Below are 20,031 nucleotides of genomic sequence, written 5' to 3' on the forward strand. Positions count from 1 at the left end.
TGCATTTGTTCTTTTAGCTAGTTTTTTTTTTTTAATAAAATATTAATATATTTTATTTTATTGTCCTTGTCCATATACTTACATTGATTAGGCGTACTGATTTCATTGCATTACCACAAGGCTTATGGTAAACATGAGGAAAAATGTGAACAAAGACATGTCTGTGAAGTATAGGGTGAGATGACCTCTTAAGAAAAATGTGCATTTACGTTTAAATTGTAACATATCTAGATTTAAGTTTAGCATGGGCATGATGGTGATGCTAATTTGCTAATTTAGATGTCATAGCACAAAATGTGGGGTAAAATGGTCACCTACAAGACAAGAAGACAGAATAAATGCCTTTTGATTGGATGCCTTTTGCCATATTTATTTACATTTAAGTAAAATACTAGATCAACTATTGTATTAAATGTTGTTTTTGACAGCTTAGTTGTATAATTAACGTATATAACCAGTGACAAAGCAGAATCCCAATAAAAGAGATGCATCTGAAAGGTAAATTTATTTGAAAATATAGCAATATCTAAAAGGTAATAAATACACTATAAATTAAAATTGACTGATTTCACTCAATTAGCCTATAGGTTGAAGTACATATCGAAGATGTCTTAAATGCATCTAACTCATTAAATTATTAAATAATAACTCCATGAATTATAATAAGTTTTTTTTTTTTAAATAATAGGCCCTAACACTGAGTAACCCCAACCCTAAACAATAGGCCCTAACCCTAACATGCCACTTGGGTCATTCTGACTCAAAAAGCAGTTTTTTTTTACTCCAAAAATTTACAAACATCAATGTGTCCACAAATCCACAAATCAAAACAAATAGACACTGAAACTTCTGATATTCAACATAATACAATGTCATAGATCACTATTTTCCAGAGGCACAAAATCAGGCAAATTAGGTGTAAAACTGTTTTGACCAACTAAATCTCTAAATATCTCTGATATTCAAATGAAATTACAACCATAGGAGATTTTGAGATGAGATTGTGCCATTTATAGTCAAGAGACAAAATTAAATTACGCTAATTATAAACAAACTATATTTTTTTGCTTTCTTGTGTACAGAAAGAGCAGCCTATGCTATGACCCATTGACACGGAATCAATTCGATGTGTCATGTTCAGTAGCGGCTCTGACGGTTTCCGTGTGTTTATTCAATGAAGGATTCATCAGACTGATTTAAACATAACTCTTTTGTCATTGAGGCAATTCGTTAAAAGATTCATAAGAGTCAAGTGCTTGTATCAGAACACAGGCTGCGCTGTATGTTTGTTTGTGTGTGATGTAATTGCGACCCACACAGTTTAACAGCGGTAGCTATGATTTCAGCAAGGAAATGTCTTCCAACGACAAAACACTTAATGTTATAGATTTTGGATTTTATTTTCCATATAAAAACAGAGGCAGTAAAAAAAGGAAAACACAGCTTTAATACATCAATATTGTTTGAAAGCAATACAAAGCATTTGAAATGTAAAGTTTTGTGAAGCAAAATCCACAAAATGAAAAGTCACCGTTATTTAATCAGATATTTGGGTAAGTTCGATATTGCAGTGGTTCGTCCGAACTTTTAAATGTCGGAGGATAAAAGGGCCGGTTGTCCTGACAACCGTTACAGCCACACAGATTGGAAATGTGTGGAGCCAGTTTTCAAAATGTGGTGATCGAAACACTGACAGATACGCGGCTCTTTAGGGGTGGAAATGTGCGACTTAAAGGTCTCAAACAATCATGTGTGTTTGTGGAGCGTTTCATATGTGAAACTAAAAGGCTGAAAGTCACCGCACCCTGACTGGAAGTATGCTGAAGTAGCCTAACACGCGGCAAGATTAATAAACATGCAAACCACCATCAGAGCATAAAGCGATACAAACGCCTCAGATCCTGTCCTAGAAATGATGGGCCTATTATAAGCAGCAAAGAGGCAGCATCAAAAAAGGTAAGTTTATCTTTGAAATAATAACATATAATTCTTTTAAAATCATGTCAACACACAACATTATGATAATTATGTCTATTTACAATTTATATTTACAGAAAATGTACCTTGTTGATCATAATTGCTCGTTATAAAATTATTGTAGATAAAATAATTAAAAAAGGTACAAAAGTGGAAAACTGTATTTACACGGTTCATTATTGATTTGTCTTGCTAAAACTGAAAATGTGAGCTGGCAGGTGAGCTGTTTATATAGCCACGGTTCTGGCACTGCAGAATCTGGTTCATAGTCATGCTTTTGGATCAAAAGAGCAGAAAGAAGCTGCCAGCAGCACCAGGTGTAGTGTCACTAGTTGATCATGTCATTTATAGCTCCATAAGTGTGATCTGGAAGTGGTTGATCATGACTTCAGTGATCTCGATGAGGAAGGCAGAGTGGTTGCTGTAATGTTCGATGATGTTATCATCCATGTTCACAAAGATCCTGTTGATGGTAAGAAAAAGAGAATAAGTTATAGAAATTCTTGTTAAAATTCTGGCCCATACTTTATATTTACACATTGCGCTGATAACCAAAAAATTGGCGATATAAAAATGAAGCTATTTTAATAAATTAAAAATAAAACTAAATATTAAAAGCATTTTAAATTATATAAGTAAGTTTAGGCATCACAACATTATAATGTACTGTATGAAAAATTGATATTCATTTTGAGATTTGCTAAAGATTTTTAAATATTAAAGATGAAAGATGAAATATTTTTAAATATTATTAAAGAAACATTTTTACATTATTATTAAACATTAATTTTAAGTGTGCATAAGATTACAGCAAAGGTAATGTAAGTGTAAAAGTATGGGAAATGAGCATGCAAAATTAGGTATATTTTAAACACCAAAACATTATAAGTACCATTATATCACGTATCTATAGAACCAAACACATACAAACTCCAAAGTTAAAGATTATCTCTAAAGTTACTTCTCATCTGCACAAAAACCATACTGCTTTAATTCGACACCTGGTCATTGTCATTTGTGAATTACACAATTACTTATTTTAGTTATTATGACTGTGTTGAGCTGTTGAGTGACACTGAATGATATACAGATGAACTGTGCCCTATCTGAAATAAACCTTAAAGGGTTAGTTCACCCCAAAATGAAAATTCTGTCATTAATTACTCACCCTCATGTCGTTCCAAACCCGTAAGACCTCCGTTCATCTTTGGAACACAAATTAAGATATTTTTGATGAAATGTGAGCGCTCTCAGACCCTGCATAGACAGCAACGCAACTGTAATGTTCCCAAGTCCAGAAACGTAGTAAGGACAACGGTAAAACAGTCCATGTGACATCAGTGGCTCAACTTCAGTTTTGCGAAGCTTCGAGAATACTTTGAGCTCAAAGAAAACAAAAACAACAATTTATTTAACAATTCTTCTCCCCTGAGTTACGTCTCCCACCATTTTGGAGAGTACCCAAGAGCGTAATCGTCGTAATCAGCGTTGTTTACGTTCGGGGGAGTAAGCGCACGTGCGCATGAATGTAATCTGCGTAATCAGCGTTGTTTACGCTTGGGTGAAAGCGTGCGTATGCATTGTGATACTCTCCAAAATGGCGGAAGACGTAACTCGGGGGAGAAGAATTGTTGAAAAAATTATGATATTTTTGTTTTCTTTGCGCTCACAAAGTATTCTCATAGCTTCGCAAAACTGAGGTTGAGCCACTGATGTCACATGGACTGTTTTACCGATGTCCTTACTACTTTTCTGGACCTGGGAACATTTCAGTTGTGTTGCCGTCTATGCAGGGTCTGAGAGCTCTCACATTTCATCAAAAATATCTTAATTTGTGTTCCGAAGATGAACGAAGGTTTTACGGGTTTGGAACGACATGAGGGTGAGTAATTAATGACAGAATTTTAATTTTGGGGTGAACTAACCCTTTAAGCATTCCTCTACAATCTTCTAAAGCATTGATCAGTCCTTCCCTAAGGGCAGACCCTGATTTAGATCCTTAAAAACACAAATCCTTATCTCATGACTTACGCAAACAATTATTTGGCACAACAGTCGTCTCTGCCAGCCAACATGTATATGGTGTGCGGGTGTATGACAGACTAACAGCGAGGTCATGCCAGCTCTCCCAGCCCTGAGGGTGGAGGGAGTCTGATTGAAGATTGGGGCGAGAGAATGAGCGAGAATGTGGCCCAACCTGTCCCTATCCCTCAGCCATATCATCAGCTAACGGCCTGGGGAAAGTTGAGCTCCAAGTTACACAGCTCTAGGCTAGGATGATTAAGATAAAACACCTTCAATAGAGTCCTGGACATGTAGGTCCTATGTAGGTCAAACGCTTCAGTGGGCTGTGAAACATGTTCACACAATTATATGCTTTACTTTAAAGCCTTATACTTTATGATGCACTGAGGGGAGTTAGTCCCACACATGTTCTGAAATGGATGAGCGAACAGGTAAGCGCCAATGTCTACATGGTGCCATGGGTGATCACCAACCATAGAGATAAATGGTGTTTTCAGAGCCCGGCTTCATTAGATTGCACGTAGTGTCTCTTACACAACCAGTGCTGCCTTCCTATCAGAACCATCATCTCTACTGTTTCTACCTGAGCTTCATAAACCACAAAAAACATACAGCACAGTCAGACGAGTCTACCTATGTTGAAATCATCTTGTCTTCCTTCTTTTGTTTTGCTTTTAAAATCACCCTTTTTTTTTGAAGGGGAGCAGCAATCATCACATTCCAAACACTATAGATCTCCAGTCAACCCGGTCTGTCGACTTTGCTTCCTGGCAGCTTGTTGAGATGGAGCTCAGATTATAAGAAAAGGGTTTAACAGCCGTTCATCCTCCATGAAAGAACATTTCGACATCCCTCTATCCGTGTTCGTAATCACAGTTTGCAACAGTCCCCAAACGTTTTTGCCCAATTGAATTTAGCTTGGAAATATATCTCACTCACCCTCTTTTGCACTTCTTGAAGATTTTCCCAATGGTGTCTTCTTGCATACCGTACTTTTCTGAAATCTGAGAAGGCAGAAAGGGGACATGAGTCACATCTTAGTTACAGTTCCTCTCAAGGTTCGAGATGAGATCTTCACAAATATGTGTAACGGAAAGAGAGACGTTGAAAAACTCACCGCCTCTCTCAGGCCCTTGAGGGTTGGCGTGTTCAACATAAGGGCATCGAATACTTCCTCAGTCTCTCGCCTGACGTACAGAAGAACTAAGAACAAAATAAAGAATCTACCATTAAAACACTGTGGCGGGTTTGTAGCGCAAATCGATATGTTCCCAGGTTACTGCATCTCTTCCATACCTCTCTGTTGCTCATCTCGGCGGGCTTGTTTGCTCGGCGGGGAGCGGACCTGGTCGCCGCCGTCTGCATAGCAGTTGGTACGTTTCAGTGATGTTCTGTCGCTTTCCTCCAGGCTAACAGGGGGCACCTGGACAATAACAAACAGATAAAATCAAGGTTGTTAAAATGTCGCTTGGTCTCCTGTCTCTTGCGTGTTTGCACGCTGATGATTATGATGATAGCAACTTTATCACAGTGACATCTTGATCACTAAGAGGTGCGACAATGCAGAAAAAACGTAGGATGATCACATGACTTCCTAATCCTTCACTAATATGCTAAAGTCACTGTTATGGGCTGTGACTACATGTAAAAAGGCCAAAAGACTAATGTTATGAAATGATGTCGAAATCTAACAAGTGAGAATTGCGCTAGTCTGGACTGTGGGAAAAAGGCCTGTCGGAACACCCTCCATCTCTCCTCACTTAGGCTGTGTAAACACAGCTGAAAAGCATCTCTTCAACACCCTCAGAAGAAGTGTGTGTGCGTGTGTTTCAGCTCCCACGGGGTAATCCCGGTGTCAGTCAGCATGGCCGTCCCCTCCTCAGGTGAGTTTCGCTCACTGTCATGTAAACTCAGGAGCGCACCAGTTAGCATGTCTGATCTCGAGATCACTTTCTCCTATTCTTTTCCAAGCCCACTTCTTTCCCACTGCATTTTTTTCCCACACTTTTCCTCACTCGCTCCCATACTGTCAGCCCTCAGGGTGTTGGTGAACATGACTCAACAATGCTATGGGTAAGCCGCATAGGATATAAAGAAGTGCGTGTGTGTATGTGTGTGTCTGTGTGAAAGACAGACGTACCAGGCCACAGCGCTGCATCGTGCTGAAGTGCATCTCTGGGATGAATAAAACCGGTTGTGTGACGTGATCGTCTAGAGTTTTAAAGTAGGTAGAGTCCTTTCCAAAAGAGCTGGAAACTAGGGCCTGTTTACAACCTGAGGAGAAGAAAAACAGCTTTAATAGAACATTCAAAGCAATAAAAGAAAATGTTTCAGTAAGGCATGACTAACGAAAACTAGACCCTGGTGGAAAACACAGTTTGGCTAGGGGCCCGCAGGTAATTTGAGTTTGAAAGCCCACTTTTACACGTCATTGAAAATATGTGCTTAAAAGTTTGTTTTGGTTTTGGCTTGTGCCAAATTAGGAGGAAATCCTAAGTAGCCGTTTAGCTGAGCTTTTCAGTGGCTTGTTGGGTCAGAACATGGACACCAAACGGGGAGGATATGAACCGTATTTTCTTTATGCTTTGGTAGGGTGGTAATGGGTGTTCTCTGACAGTCTCAGGCTGTAATTACATGACTGACAGCACTCACTATTATTGCTGGAGTCTGCAACATTCTTGGTCCTCCTCTTGCTTCTCTTCCTCTCCTCGTCTCTCATCTTCCTTTCTGCCCCCTGCAAGCATTCAAGGACAATAAAACATTTAGAATCTGAGCAGTTACAAACTGCTCTGGCATATTAGAACAGCTTACAAAACACTTAATTAACCAATAATTAACAATACAAAAGAACTCTTAAAACACTGTAACTGCACAGATGGCTTGGCATTCTGTTTTTTATGTAAGAGAAATAATCAAATATTTTACGTTTTAATATTTTAAGTTATTTTTATTTTTTAATATCATTTCTTCCTCTATGTTTTATAACATTTGTCTTTTGAAAACCATTCTTGTAAACAACTCAGAGATCATATCTAGTTTACATGCCAGCTGTGTAGTAAATATGCATTTGATCCAGCTAGAGAAACCACAGCAATGCAGTAATGTACTCAGTTCACCTGCTGCTGCTAAACCAGTCAGACGTGTGCCAAATCTAATCTTCCCATCATACATTTCCCCCACACACTGTCAAACAGCTAATAACTATGGCCACTGTGGAACACACAAACGGGCTTTAAGGAGATGAGAGAGATAAGGTGGTCTGGTGACCTTTATCTGATCAGCTCAATAGAAGGGATCAATAGGAATCAGAAGATAGAGGTACCAGAGAGAGTAAAGGTGAGAGACACTGAAAGAGAGAGACTGAAAGGAAAAAAAAAACCGCACAAATACTTCAGTGTCTATTTTTTTCTGCTTCAGTGAAAACAAGTTATCACGTAATTGAAAATGTGCCAGTAAAAGATCGGAGTTCAGACATATGCCACTTTAAGTAAATAACTTTGTAGGTCATGGTAACAGTGACTCAGGACTATGTTTTGTTTAACAGTTTATGACGCAGTCCAAGATGAGCCAAATAAACGATAGAGATCCAATGCACACCCTGATAATTAAACTTAATGTTTCTGATCCAAGTTTTACATTTAATTAAGCCTTGAAATGCATGTGTGCATCTTTTCATGCTGTTATAAGATTCTCTTTTGGGTTTTGCTTCTTTAAACTAATTTATAAAGATAATAAAATAGAATTATATTATTATAAATACAAATATTTTTATAAATTTAAAATATATATTTATTTAAATATTTATTGAAGATATATATTTTAAGATGGATTTTGTTTTTATATATATCCTTTTTTTTGGGGCACTGGCTCACCTTATCGCAGAAGATCTTGACCTGACAAACAGCTCTGTGAATGAGACGGTTGTTCCCTGAGCTGAAATCATATGTGTCGACCTGAAGATTCAGAGGAAGACCTTTAACCCCCTTCTGCGAGGAGAAGTCAGTGCTCAGAGAATTGATGCCAATGTGCACCTGCAAAACACAACAGATACATGAAATCTCAAGAAAGCACTTTGTAAAACAGGAAGCTGGATTTGTTATTTAACTAGATGACACAGTAGTACATTTCATACAGAGAAAAAAAAAATCACTGAAAAGTCTCAAACAAAACGAATGGTCAGGGATGAGACACGTTAGATGTGTCATATGCAAATGATTGTTCAATAATTCCAATTCATTTCCAAAGAAAAGGAGTGTCCATATGGAGAACAACATGGCGAGATTCAACATGTTGGAACTGGAGGTAAAACAACAATAAAAAAAAACAATCACCTAAATAATGATGATTAATGAATAAATGAGTGAACAGGTGCTGATTTCCAAACATTTCTTCCTAGTTCCTCATAGCTGCTGATTCATTTGGCACAACAAGGTTGAATAACAATTAACAGTTGGAATATTTAAATTAAAATTTTGATTTTTAAAATGCATTGTTGCTACATTGCTTGGCAACCAAACATTGTTAGATGCTAGACTAATGAATTATATTACTTGGTGGAAGAATTGTTTATTCCGATTATTAGCTAAAATATTAATATTTAATATTTAACTTTTAATTTCTCTTGTAACATTGCTGTTGCTGATATTTTATTGAATCAATAAAAGTGCGTTACAGGGATTGTATTCTTGCTCTGTGTCTCTGCTCCACCTGCTCGGAGTTTCGTTGTCCCACCCATCACTACCCTGGGGGCATGCTGAAATGCCCTATTTCTCTTTCTCTCCTTCCCTACTTCTTTCCCTCCCTCTTTCTTTCTTTTTTATTCCCTATGATGACAGGTGCCTGAGGAGGCCACATACCGTAGATACCACTGCTCACTGACACTCCTCTAAATGATCCTCCTTTCAACCCCACTTAACAAAAACAAGTGACAGGTGGATCTGTGTATGTGCTTGTACCTTTGCTTCTTCACTGGTGTTCCAGATAAAGGACAGTGCGTTGAAAGCCACCTCTTCTACGTTACTCACTCCACTGAAAACTTCCTTGTAGTCAGCTGATAGTAAATATAGAAGAATTTATTCATATAAATTGTATGAAATTAAACACTCAATCAAAACCAAATGACATCTTACTTTAAATCTAATTATGGGTGGAGCCAGTTACCGGTATATAATAAAAACATTCTTCATTTTCTTAATCCGTATTGTCTTATTTTCCAGAACTAATTATTTACAATCATGTTAATATACCTGATGGTTATGCTTAAAATGAAAATAAAAATTATTTGCCAGTGAGGTAAGCTATAAAAAAAAATTTCAAAAAAGTTACATATATTCTTTGAAAATATGTCTTAAAATCTTCCCTATCAGGGAATTTAGATGTTTAGAAATAGACCAAATAGAATCTTGATTATGGAAATTATTTTTGCAGTGTAGAGTGTTTTTTTGCAGGTAGAGTGATAGTGAGGAAACGTACCGATATCAATGACTCTCTGTTTAACGGTAGGCTGTCGAGCATGCCAGTGGTTCCAGTACTTCAGCTGCATCTCAGGACTCTTGTCATTCTCAAACACAGCCATGATCACCGTCTGAGAGAAATAAAGGAAGAAAAAAGGAGCATTATCAGAACCTGTTACTTTGTGTTTTTTAGAGAGTAGTGACTGCCTGTAGGACTCCCTGTAGGTCTTTTTGTCGTTTACCAAGCGATGTTGTATGTCACCACACTAATGCTCTTTCTCTTTGCTTTGTCACTGACCATAGCAGTGTATGCGCTTACAAAACAGCCAATCTGTCACACCTAGAATATGCAAGGGCATATGAGTTTGGAAGTTTTAGGAAACTTCCTCCAAAGCTTCTTTGCTGGAGAGAGAGAGAGAGAGAGAGAGAGAGAGAGGGAGGAAGAAAAAGGAGCATTATTAGAACCTGTTACTTTGTGGGGGTTTTTTTTTAGAGAGTGGTGACTCCCTGCGGGACAAATGCTAGTCTTTTTGTCGTTTACCAAGCGATGTTGTATGTCACCACACTAATACCCTTTCTCTTTGCTTTGTCACTGACCGTGGCAGTGTATGCTTTAACAAAACAGCCAATCTGTCACACCTAGAATATGCAAGGGCACATGAGTTTGGAAGTTTTAGGAAACTTCCCCCAAAGCTTCTTTGCTGTTGCACGACATGGTTACACACTTTTTTAAACGATGCCTAAATAACTAATAACTCTTTCTCTTTGGAACAGGTTACTTAGAACAAACATGTTATATGGCAAGAATAAATTTCCATTATTTATGTCTGAAAGTACAACTTACTTTCACTTTGCTGGATGACACCCCAGCAGTGCTGTCCACTCCCTGCAGAGTGATGGGGTAAAACTGTCCCTTATTGAGGTACACCATGGGTATTTCTGTTGTCTTGTGCTGGGAAGTTTTTGGGGCACCAAGAACAAACTGGAAGTCATTTCTGTGAAAAATAGTCAAATGAATTTTAAGCAATGGCATTACTCCGTATTTTACATACTAATATCGATTGCTTTTTATAGCTTGCATAAAAATCACCAAATGAAACAGTTATGCTTTATATAGGAAGAAGAATGTGAAGGAAAAAAAATGGCTGATTTGAAAAGGCTCAGACAGTTTAGAAGCCTGTCTCACTTGTATCTGTCTGGCGGCGAGTTGGAGTAGGACTCTGAGTATACAGGGCTTGTCTGTCCCACAAACGTGCTGTAGGCAAGAGGCTGTTTTTTTGAAGACAACAAACAGAAGTGTCAGAAATTTATGATAATTACAGAGATCAAAGCACCTGTTTTAGGCATTCGTGGCATATTTTAGGATCTGTTGGTGTGGCTCAGAAACTAGGGAAAAAAACATAACATTAATACATTTTATATTTTAAATGTGTTTTAAAATGTTCTGCAAACCTCTGGGGTCACCTCCAGAAAGGGTTGGTCAGAGGGCCATGATTTCTGTGCTGGGTGCAGAAGGGGGTACAAGTTGTCCCCGGTGTAGCTGTCAGGGCTCTGTAATGCTTGCTTTGAGTGACTGGGGGAAAAACTTTCAGAAAGCAGCTTCATGATGTGAGCGTTCTCCAGCGTGGCCAGTTCAGGGGAAGAGCTATTCGTTGTCCTGAGAGATAAATGACAGTACAAATTGTGACCCTTCTAGCTGCATATTATAATTTTTTTTATGGTACTCCATCACTAATGCTATTCACACAGGGTTAACTGTTAGCTGCCTAAACAATGATGAAAAAAGTGTTTAAATCAATAAAAGCTTTGCTCAATCTCTGCATTGTTTATGGAGCTTTCTTTGCATGAAAAGCAAAACCAAACACTGGGCGGGAGCTGTTTGCCACCTAACGCCGGTTTTTTTTTTTCTCACTGTTTGAGTTTCTCGGCACATCAGGGAGACTAGCAAGCTCTATAGGCAGCTATTTTTCACTTGCACAAAAGGGTGCTGTGTAGTGACTCAGTCTTTTTGGGATGGGTTGAAGAAGAGGATTAACAGCTGAACCAGCTCTGACCTCAGATAGTCTTTAGCTAAATTACTCAACCTACCAATATACTAGAAGGAGAAAATGTGACATTTTACATCTGGATAACCTACTGTCGTGACATATTTTCATCTTACCTTCTCTCTTATACTACATACAATATATACAATATATGCTTCTATACTGTATGTTTAGTATAAAACCGTTTTGATTCATAAATCATAAAAAGTAGTCAAAAGTATATAGTCAAACTTACCTCTCCATGTACATGCTGCTTTCCCGGGCACATGTTGTCATCTTCTGCTCTTTTGGGGTCTTAAAAAGAATAAATTTCTAATATAATTGATGTATATAATACAAATTAAATTATGCCAAGAAATAATAATCTTTTTTTTTTATATATTATTTTTAAATATATATTTGTGTGTTACCTTGCAGACCTCATAGAGGAGACTTAGAGTTGCAAGTTCTTCATCTGATGACAGTCTAGGTTTAGTCTTGCTGAGGTCACTGCTGTCCATGCAAGGCCAAGAGTCCATAATGTAATTGTCTGGATAGCGTAAGTAGTTGAAACTCTCCTTCTGTTTTACCATGAGAGCCCTAGGCGAAAGTAGAAGGAGATATTAGCATAGATAAAACAGCAAGCATTCTCAAGAACTGCAACATGTGACTTTGCATGTATTGGTAGCGTGATGTATGGCAAAATGATTAACAGCTTAAATGCCACAGAAATCTGCCTCTGGTGCATGTAAAACTTTCAGTGACAAAATCTCATACTTCAACGAATCCAGGGTGCAAGAGCTGATGCTCTTCATACAGACTTCAAACTATATAATACTCAAGAAAGTTTCCACAATCACATCATTTCGAGCAAAAAAAAAAAAGACTAAATGTCAAGAAACGGTGGTAAATCTGACTTTCTCTTTTCGGGCTCTATCATACACCCGGCGCAATGCGCGGCATTGTTTAAATAGCAAATGCATTTGCGCCCATTTGCGGTGTGTTCAGGCGCATTGTTGGCGCGTTGCTATTTTGAGGAACAGAAAATAGACTGCGCCATAGACCAACTCAAACCTGGTCTAAAGTCTGGCGCAATATTTTTTCTTTGTTATTTAAAGAGAGCATTAGTAATATGCGCCTATAGGCGGGTGCACAACGCGCGTACATTTTGCATATTACACACACAGGGACGCGCAGCAGTACACAACCATTTTTAAAAAATGAAAAATTACATTCCGTCATGTAAATAGCGAACCCGCCATGGCGCGAGCGCAACTAGCTTTTAAATGGGAGATGAGACTCTGGTTGGTTTATTGCACGTTACGCCCAAAAAACACCCATTACTCATTAAGAGAATAGGGACAACCCGTTTAGACCATGCGCCCGAGCGCACCGACCGTTTTCCCGTCATTAAACTAGCAAAAGTGGATTCGGACATGCCCTGAGTGCAGCCGCGCCGTGCGCTTTAGACCATGCGCTTAGATCGTTAAAGGGGTCCTATTATGCTTTTTCACTTTTTCAACTTTAGTTAGTCTGTAATGTTACAGTTTGAGCATAAAAAAGATCTGCAAAGTTCAAAGTCCTCTTCAAAAGGAGATATTTTATTTAACAGAAATCACTTTTCAAAAACTACAACGAACGACTCGTTTGGACTACAACGCATATTTTCCGGGATTTGTGATATCACAAATATCGACGAATGGGACGAGACCTGGTTGAGCTGCACTAGAGAAGGCAAACTATGTCGGAGACACGCTAACTTTCCCAAGGCAGACAGACTTAAGCCTGTGTTATACTTTCCGCGTCCGCGAGTCCGCTAGGGTATGCATGACGTAAAAATCGGCATCAGAGAGTGTGCGCGGAGGCTCTGAGCGGGCATCCGCCTGCCTCCCATTTTTTGTGACCACGCATACTTGTCCAGTAGCTCAACCAGGTCTCGTAATTTGTCAGTAGGCTACTGCGCATGCGCAGGCTGTGTGAAGAAGCCCGTCCGCGGACAGTTTCAGTAGTATAATTGCAAGTAGTCCGGATTGTACGCGCGGAAAGTATAACACAGGCTTTAGAGTGGTTACAACATCCGGGTTTAAATCGCGCTCAAATTGATTTGATATTGACGCAATATTTACACTGAAGCTAGCAGCAGGCGGCTATGGTAAGGGGCATGACATTTCCCGACCAGGCGCATAGTGTTGCTATACACATTATCCCACCGGTTACAATTGTGACTGACCATAAAATAAAATTTTTCACACACTTTTCCAAAAAAAAAAATATATATTTGATTATTTCAAAGGGTTACTAATGACGCATCATTTGGATATTTTCATGTCTGGGGAAATGTGGGATTAAACGGGTTAAAATGCGTTTTAAACATAAAGTTAAGTGGTTTTCATTACCCATTTTACTCTTAGTAATTTAATAATTTAATACATTTCATAATTTAAAAGTTTAGTGCAGAAGTATCGAATCGGTATAGATATCGACGATACTGCCTTGAAAAATATCGGTATCGTATCGAAAACAAAATAAGGGGTATCGCCCATCCCTAGTAAGGGGCATGACATTTCCCGACCAGGTCGCCGAGTGCTGCCAATCACAACACACACTGGCCCAGCTAACCAATCACAGCACATTTCGTATTTCAGAAGGCGGGCCTTCATTTGATACAGGAACTATTCGAGTCGTTCATGCCAGACTGGGGAGAAAGGTGTTGTAATAATGTAAAATATGTGAAAAATAATGTGTTTTTTGAACAACCTAGTATGAGAGCCTGCTCTAGTACACCCCCAAAACAAAATCAAGACTTTGTAAAAGAGCATAATAGGACCCCTTTAAAATAGGGCCCTTCATCTGTGCACCTAAGGACAGAAACTCTTGTAATGGATCAATGGTCAGAAGCAAAGCCTAAGTGAAGGAACTTAATTTTATCTTAACACAAGTATCACAAACAAAAGACAAGGATTTGAAGAGGATCACTAACTTCTCAAAGGACTTTCCCTAACTACTAGGATAAGCAATGAGGTGGTCTGGTATGGTAAGCTAAAATACAAACCGAGCTGTTTAGGCACCTGTACTCACACTAAATAAATGAGCAATTTCTGTTTATTTATTTATCTTTAAACTGTGCAGACTTTTCTAGATGAAGAAAAACCCTATCAAATACCCATATTTTATCATTCTAGGCACCTGCATATTTACACTGACCCCGACGATTAGCACAAGACTAATATTTTCTGTGTTCGTGCACTCGGGCCCCTAGGACAGTTACACCAGGCTGTAAGAGACAGAGTGTGCGTGTTTGGGTCCTGGTGTCAACTTTCAGCAGAAATTATCTTCATGTACTCAATCATGTGGGGGCCAGTTTACACATGAGCAGAGGGAGAGTGGGAGAAGAGGAGAAAGACATTACTCAAGAGGAACAGACAGCTCTGAGCGGTGAAACTTCAAACTGTAACACACCCCACAACAAAATCATATGAATCATATGAAACGAGATGGATTTTTTTTTTTACTCCTACATTAACAGCTCATTTGAGAATGTCTGGACAGTGGCTAATAATATATATAATAAAGTTAAACCCTTAATCTAAAAAAAAAATAAAATTTTCAGGATTTTTGGAAAGCAATCATAGCCATGAAATTTTAGTTACAAAATGGTATTTGTGTTCAACACAGCCAAGCAAAGAAAGCCCCAACTAGAGCATTACAACATTAATGCAAATAAATATCAAATTCACTTACTCAGTCTCCTTGGTCATGACTCCTCTGACAGGCAGTGATGATAAAATCCTTAGTTTGTAATCTTGTCTCTTCTCTCAGATGTGTTTGTCCGTGTTTGTATGTCTGGCTGAATGTGTATGTGTGTTTGTATCCTGATAAATTAAGTGGTTTGATTTGTAACCACATAATCTCTCTCTATTTATTCACCTAGCAGGTTGGCTTCTTTGATCTGATTGGCTGCCAGCCTGAGACAGGTGTGTGATAGGACAGGTGTTTCCTCACTGTCTCAGTGCTGGAGAGAAACTTCAGCATGTGTGTGTGTGAGAGAATGTGTTTAGGTGGGGGGGAGGGGGGTCTAACTCATTAACACCTCATATAAAAGACTGAAAGTCTCCAGCCACAGGTGTGATATGCATCTTATTTGGGATCAGAAACCAAAGGCACTGGTGAAAGAGCAAGGTTTTACCATGCAAATGAAAGGTTGTGTCATTCTCAATCTCTAACAGAATTAAAAAGGAGGGTTTGGCCACATGGTTTTTATGGCTTTACACCACTTTTTTATTATTTTGAAAAACAATAAAACAAGAAGTAATAAATATTTACCTGCATTTAATTACTTTCCCATTACATACCATACTAAGCTTTCTAAAATATGTTTATAGGTGTATCATGCTTAATTTGTAATGCAAGTTGCAAATTATATTCATATTATTTTTCTCAAAAAAAAAAAAAAAAAGAATCTGTCAAAACATATTTCCTTGGTTGTGTGGCCAGTAAGAAAACAATTCCATTTAATATTTTTGAAACATTATGTGAACACTACTTTTCTACTGATTTACTTGAAGAATGTATGTTCATAACTTTGAGAGAACCTTGCCAAAACGTTCTCTGTTAGCTGAATACATGCATGATTTGCAGAAAAAAATCCGCCTTGTCAGAATCATATATCAAATATGCATCTGCATCACAGACAGTAACTGATGCAAACAGATACAGGCTTCCTTTTGATCCTTTAAAATTTCTAAAAAATATTTTCTATTCTAAGTTTTGTGTTTTTTTTTACTTAATTAATGGAAATAGTGATAGTTTTAGTGTATTATTCTATACTTTTTTAAAGGTTAATTAGCAGGATAACATATGCACAGTATTTCAGTCTTTGCCTATCATCTCTGTGCATGAATATATAGCAGACATGCTTGTGTTTATGTGTGTCTATTAATATGAGTTTTGTTAAGACCTCAAGGTATCTGGCATTGTGTCACAAAAGGTGCGCGCTCTGCGTCCTGCCTTCACACACACACCCACACAGTTTCACACACGCACACACATCAGACCCCTCGGGCATTTTGGATTTGAACCAAAAAAATGTGCAGAAGAAATAGATTAGAAGAAGTAAGGAAGGAAGTCAGGAATGCTGATAACACTGTAGTGGTTTACAGTAAATGAGCGTGAGTTCCTGGACACAAATGCAATTTTCATATACTCATATACACAAATTTCATATACTCTTATACACAAATGCAATTTTCATATACATCAATTTTCATATATGTGGTTACAGGGTGTAATTACTTTGTATTTGCAGTTTAAAACCAACTACGCTACATACAGTGCATATCACACATACCATATTTGTATTAAAATGTTGCACATTTTATGTCTGGCAAAACTGTCAGTTTCTCACTAATAGCATATATATATAGGAACATACAGTGTTTATTTCTGTTCTAATGTCATATTTCGGCATGATTTTATATAGTGCTATTAGTTTATCTCAAAATAAAATGCATACATTCTCATCTCTATTATCCCTTCATGATTGAGTTCAATCAAATATTCAAATAAAAAAAATTGCCATTCTGGTTCCTGTATGCATATAAACAAGTCTCTGCATCTTTTCTCTGTCATTATCATATGACTGAACGGAATTACACTGATCTTATGATATAATATGAGCGGATCTAATATCAGACGGAGAGCAGCAAGTGTGTGAACAGCCTCGTTGAGAGCCGTCGTGTTCTGCTGGAAGTGAGAACGTAAAGGGAAAGAACCATTAGAGCAAGGAGCTTTTCTAAAGGGATCATTTCACACCTAGAAACCATGCTGAACACTCAGAAACCAGAGTAAACGCACCATCGCTGAGGTACATGCAAGAGAAAGCAAATGTAGAGAAAGAAATGGATGGGAAATGAATATAAGAAATGTTTTTTTTTTTTATGGTTTCTATTGTGTTTCTTCCATCCCAGAATCCCCAAAGGTGTGACAAAAACAGCAAGCTCTCAGGTTGTCTCAATCCTAACAGCTTTAAATCCATTTTAAAAATAAATTCATTTCTGAATGAAATTGAACATTCCTATCCATTATTTAAAATACTCATTTCTCAGGATATTGTGAATGTCACATAATTACATCTGATTACTATAGATGAAATAAAATATAAAGTGAAGCCCAAAAGTCCACTATTGAAAATACTTCTAATTTTGCATCTATTAATTGAATACACATGATAATCATGTTGTCCAGCATGATTTGAGATGATGCAAAGATCTGTACAAAGAGCCACATCAATGTCACAAATGTACTTATATAATTAGCTCTAGAAATATTGCAATCTTAAATATATCTTATTCACTTCATGTCAGTGTTCTTATTTGTTTTAAATGTTACAATATCCTAAAAGATTCTTGAGGTGCAGGCTTAAATTAGATTTTGAATCCCAGATTTTCTAAGTTGTATGACCGTATGATATTTAAGCATCACATCATCGGAGATTAATTTGCCATATGAGCCGTTCAACATCAGAGCTGAATATAATAACCAAAATCAGAGTGTCAAACAGTCTGTTCCAGTGTTTTCACAGACCTGTCAATGCTCTGCATCTGTCATACACTGATCTGCACTAGCACTATATTTATACTAATACTGCTTGATCAATCTATTAAATGAGAAGAATGATTAAATAAATGACACCCAAACAACAGAATCCATCACAATCTACAAAAACGCACCTTATAAATTTGGTACAATAGCACTACTTGAATCACCTCTGCTCGTATTATTCTCATTTGTATTATGTTGCATAAATTATCTTCTAAGTAAGTGCATGTAATGCAAATGTGAAATCACACTTTGTTTTGATCTGATTTTAGGTTGTTCTTATGGTGAAATTGTGTTCTATTTCGTCTAAAATGTACAAGATAGCATTTGAGATGTATTTGAGAAGAGACACGAGCCAATTGAGCTCAATTGTGACTGAACATTCAAACTTCCTCTTAGTCCAAACACAGTATGACCCAATGAAACTGCCAGATGTTACTCAAGATGTGATTAAAATGTATGACTTAGGCTCAAAAGCCCAGATCACTCTGAATCATTCAGGAGGGATCAGGACACACACACACACACACACACACACACACACAACTTTCAGCAGAAATTATCTTCATGTACTCAATCATGTGGGGGCCAGTTTACACATGAGCAGAGGGAGAGTGGGAGAAGAGGAGAAAGACATTACTCAAGAGGAACAGACAGCTCTGAGCGGTGAAACTTCAAACTGTAACACACCCCACAACAAAATCATATGAATCATATGAAACGAGATGGATTTTTTTTTTTACTCCTACATTAACAGCTCATTTGAGAATGTCTGGACAGTGGCTAATAATATATATAATAAAGTTAAACCCTTAATCTAAAAAAAAAATAAAATTTTCAGGATTTTTGGAAAGCAATCATAGCCATGAAATTTTAGTTACAAAATGGTATTTGTGTTCAACACAGCCAAGCAAAGAAAGCCCCAACTAGAGCATTACAACATTAATGCAAATAAATATCAAATTCACTTACTCAGTCTCCTTGGTCATGACTCCTCTGACAGGCAGTGATGATAAAATCCTTAGTTTGTAATCTTGTCTCTTCTCTCAGATGTGTTTGTCCGTGTTTGTATGTCTGGCTGAATGTGTATGTGTGTTTGTATCCTGATAAATTAAGTGGTTTGATTTGTAACCACATAATCTCTCTCTATTTATTCACCTAGCAGGTTGGCTTCTTTGATCTGATTGGCTGCCAGCCTGAGACAGGTGTGTGATAGGACAGGTGTTTCCTCACTGTCTCAGTGCTGGAGAGAAACTTCAGCATGTGTGTGTGTGAGAGAATGTGTTTAGGTGGGGGGGAGGGGGGTCTAACTCATTAACACCTCATATAAAAGACTGAAAGTCTCCAGCCACAGGTGTGATATGCATCTTATTTGGGATCAGAAACCAAAGGCACTGGTGAAAGAGCAAGGTTTTACCATGCAAATGAAAGGTTGTGTCATTCTCAATCTCTAACAGAATTAAAAAGGAGGGTTTGGCCACATGGTTTTTATGGCTTTACACCACTTTTTTATTATTTTGAAAAACAATAAAACAAGAAGTAATAAATATTTACCTGCATTTAATTACTTTCCCATTACATACCATACTAAGCTTTCTAAAATATGTTTATAGGTGTATCATGCTTAATTTGTAATGCAAGTTGCAAATTATATTCATATTATTTTTCTCAAAAAAAAAAAAAAAAAGAATCTGTCAAAACATATTTCCTTGGTTGTGTGGCCAGTAAGAAAACAATTCCATTTAATATTTTTGAAACATTATGTGAACACTACTTTTCTACTGATTTACTTGAAGAATGTATGTTCATAACTTTGAGAGAACCTTGCCAAAACGTTCTCTGTTAGCTGAATACATGCATGATTTGCAGAAAAAAATCCGCCTTGTCAGAATCATATATCAAATATGCATCTGCATCACAGACAGTAACTGATGCAAACAGATACAGGCTTCCTT

The 20,031-nt window shown here is 37.5% G+C and overlaps 1 protein-coding gene across 3 annotated transcripts; it reads right to left on the minus strand.

The window, feature by feature from the left end:
- Positions 1–1,381: 1,381 nt before the first annotated feature.
- LOC107654841 (grainyhead-like protein 3 homolog) lies at positions 1,382–19,186 on the minus strand. Of its 3 annotated transcripts, none has more exons than XM_016442110.1 (15): positions 19,049–19,186; positions 11,911–12,079; positions 11,736–11,794; positions 10,908–11,112; positions 10,642–10,724; positions 10,300–10,450; positions 9,475–9,586; positions 8,958–9,052; positions 7,875–8,033; positions 6,655–6,736; positions 6,143–6,276; positions 5,299–5,425; positions 5,120–5,205; positions 4,942–5,006; positions 1,382–2,440 (listed from the first exon to the last, which is right to left on the minus strand). In XM_016442110.1, exons 1-15 carry the CDS (start codon positions 19,063–19,065, stop codon positions 2,323–2,325), a joined length of 1,662 nt encoding a protein of 553 aa, XP_016297596.1. In that variant the 5' UTR covers positions 19,066–19,186; the 3' UTR covers positions 1,382–2,322. The 3 variants fall into 3 exon arrangements, with proteins under 3 accessions (XP_016297596.1, XP_016297597.1, XP_016297595.1); XM_016442111.1 differs by lacking the exon at positions 19,049–19,186 and adding an exon at positions 15,221–15,364 and having other exon boundaries at positions 11,920–12,079; XM_016442109.1 differs by lacking the exon at positions 19,049–19,186 and adding an exon at positions 15,221–15,364.
- Between the last annotated feature and the right edge of the window lie 845 nt (positions 19,187–20,031).

Source organism: Sinocyclocheilus anshuiensis, unplaced genomic scaffold (assembly GCF_001515605.1).
Source record: "Sinocyclocheilus anshuiensis isolate Anshui unplaced genomic scaffold, SAMN03320099.WGS_v1.1 scaffold335, whole genome shotgun sequence".
Classification (NCBI taxonomy): Eukaryota; Metazoa; Chordata; class Actinopteri; order Cypriniformes; family Cyprinidae; genus Sinocyclocheilus; species Sinocyclocheilus anshuiensis.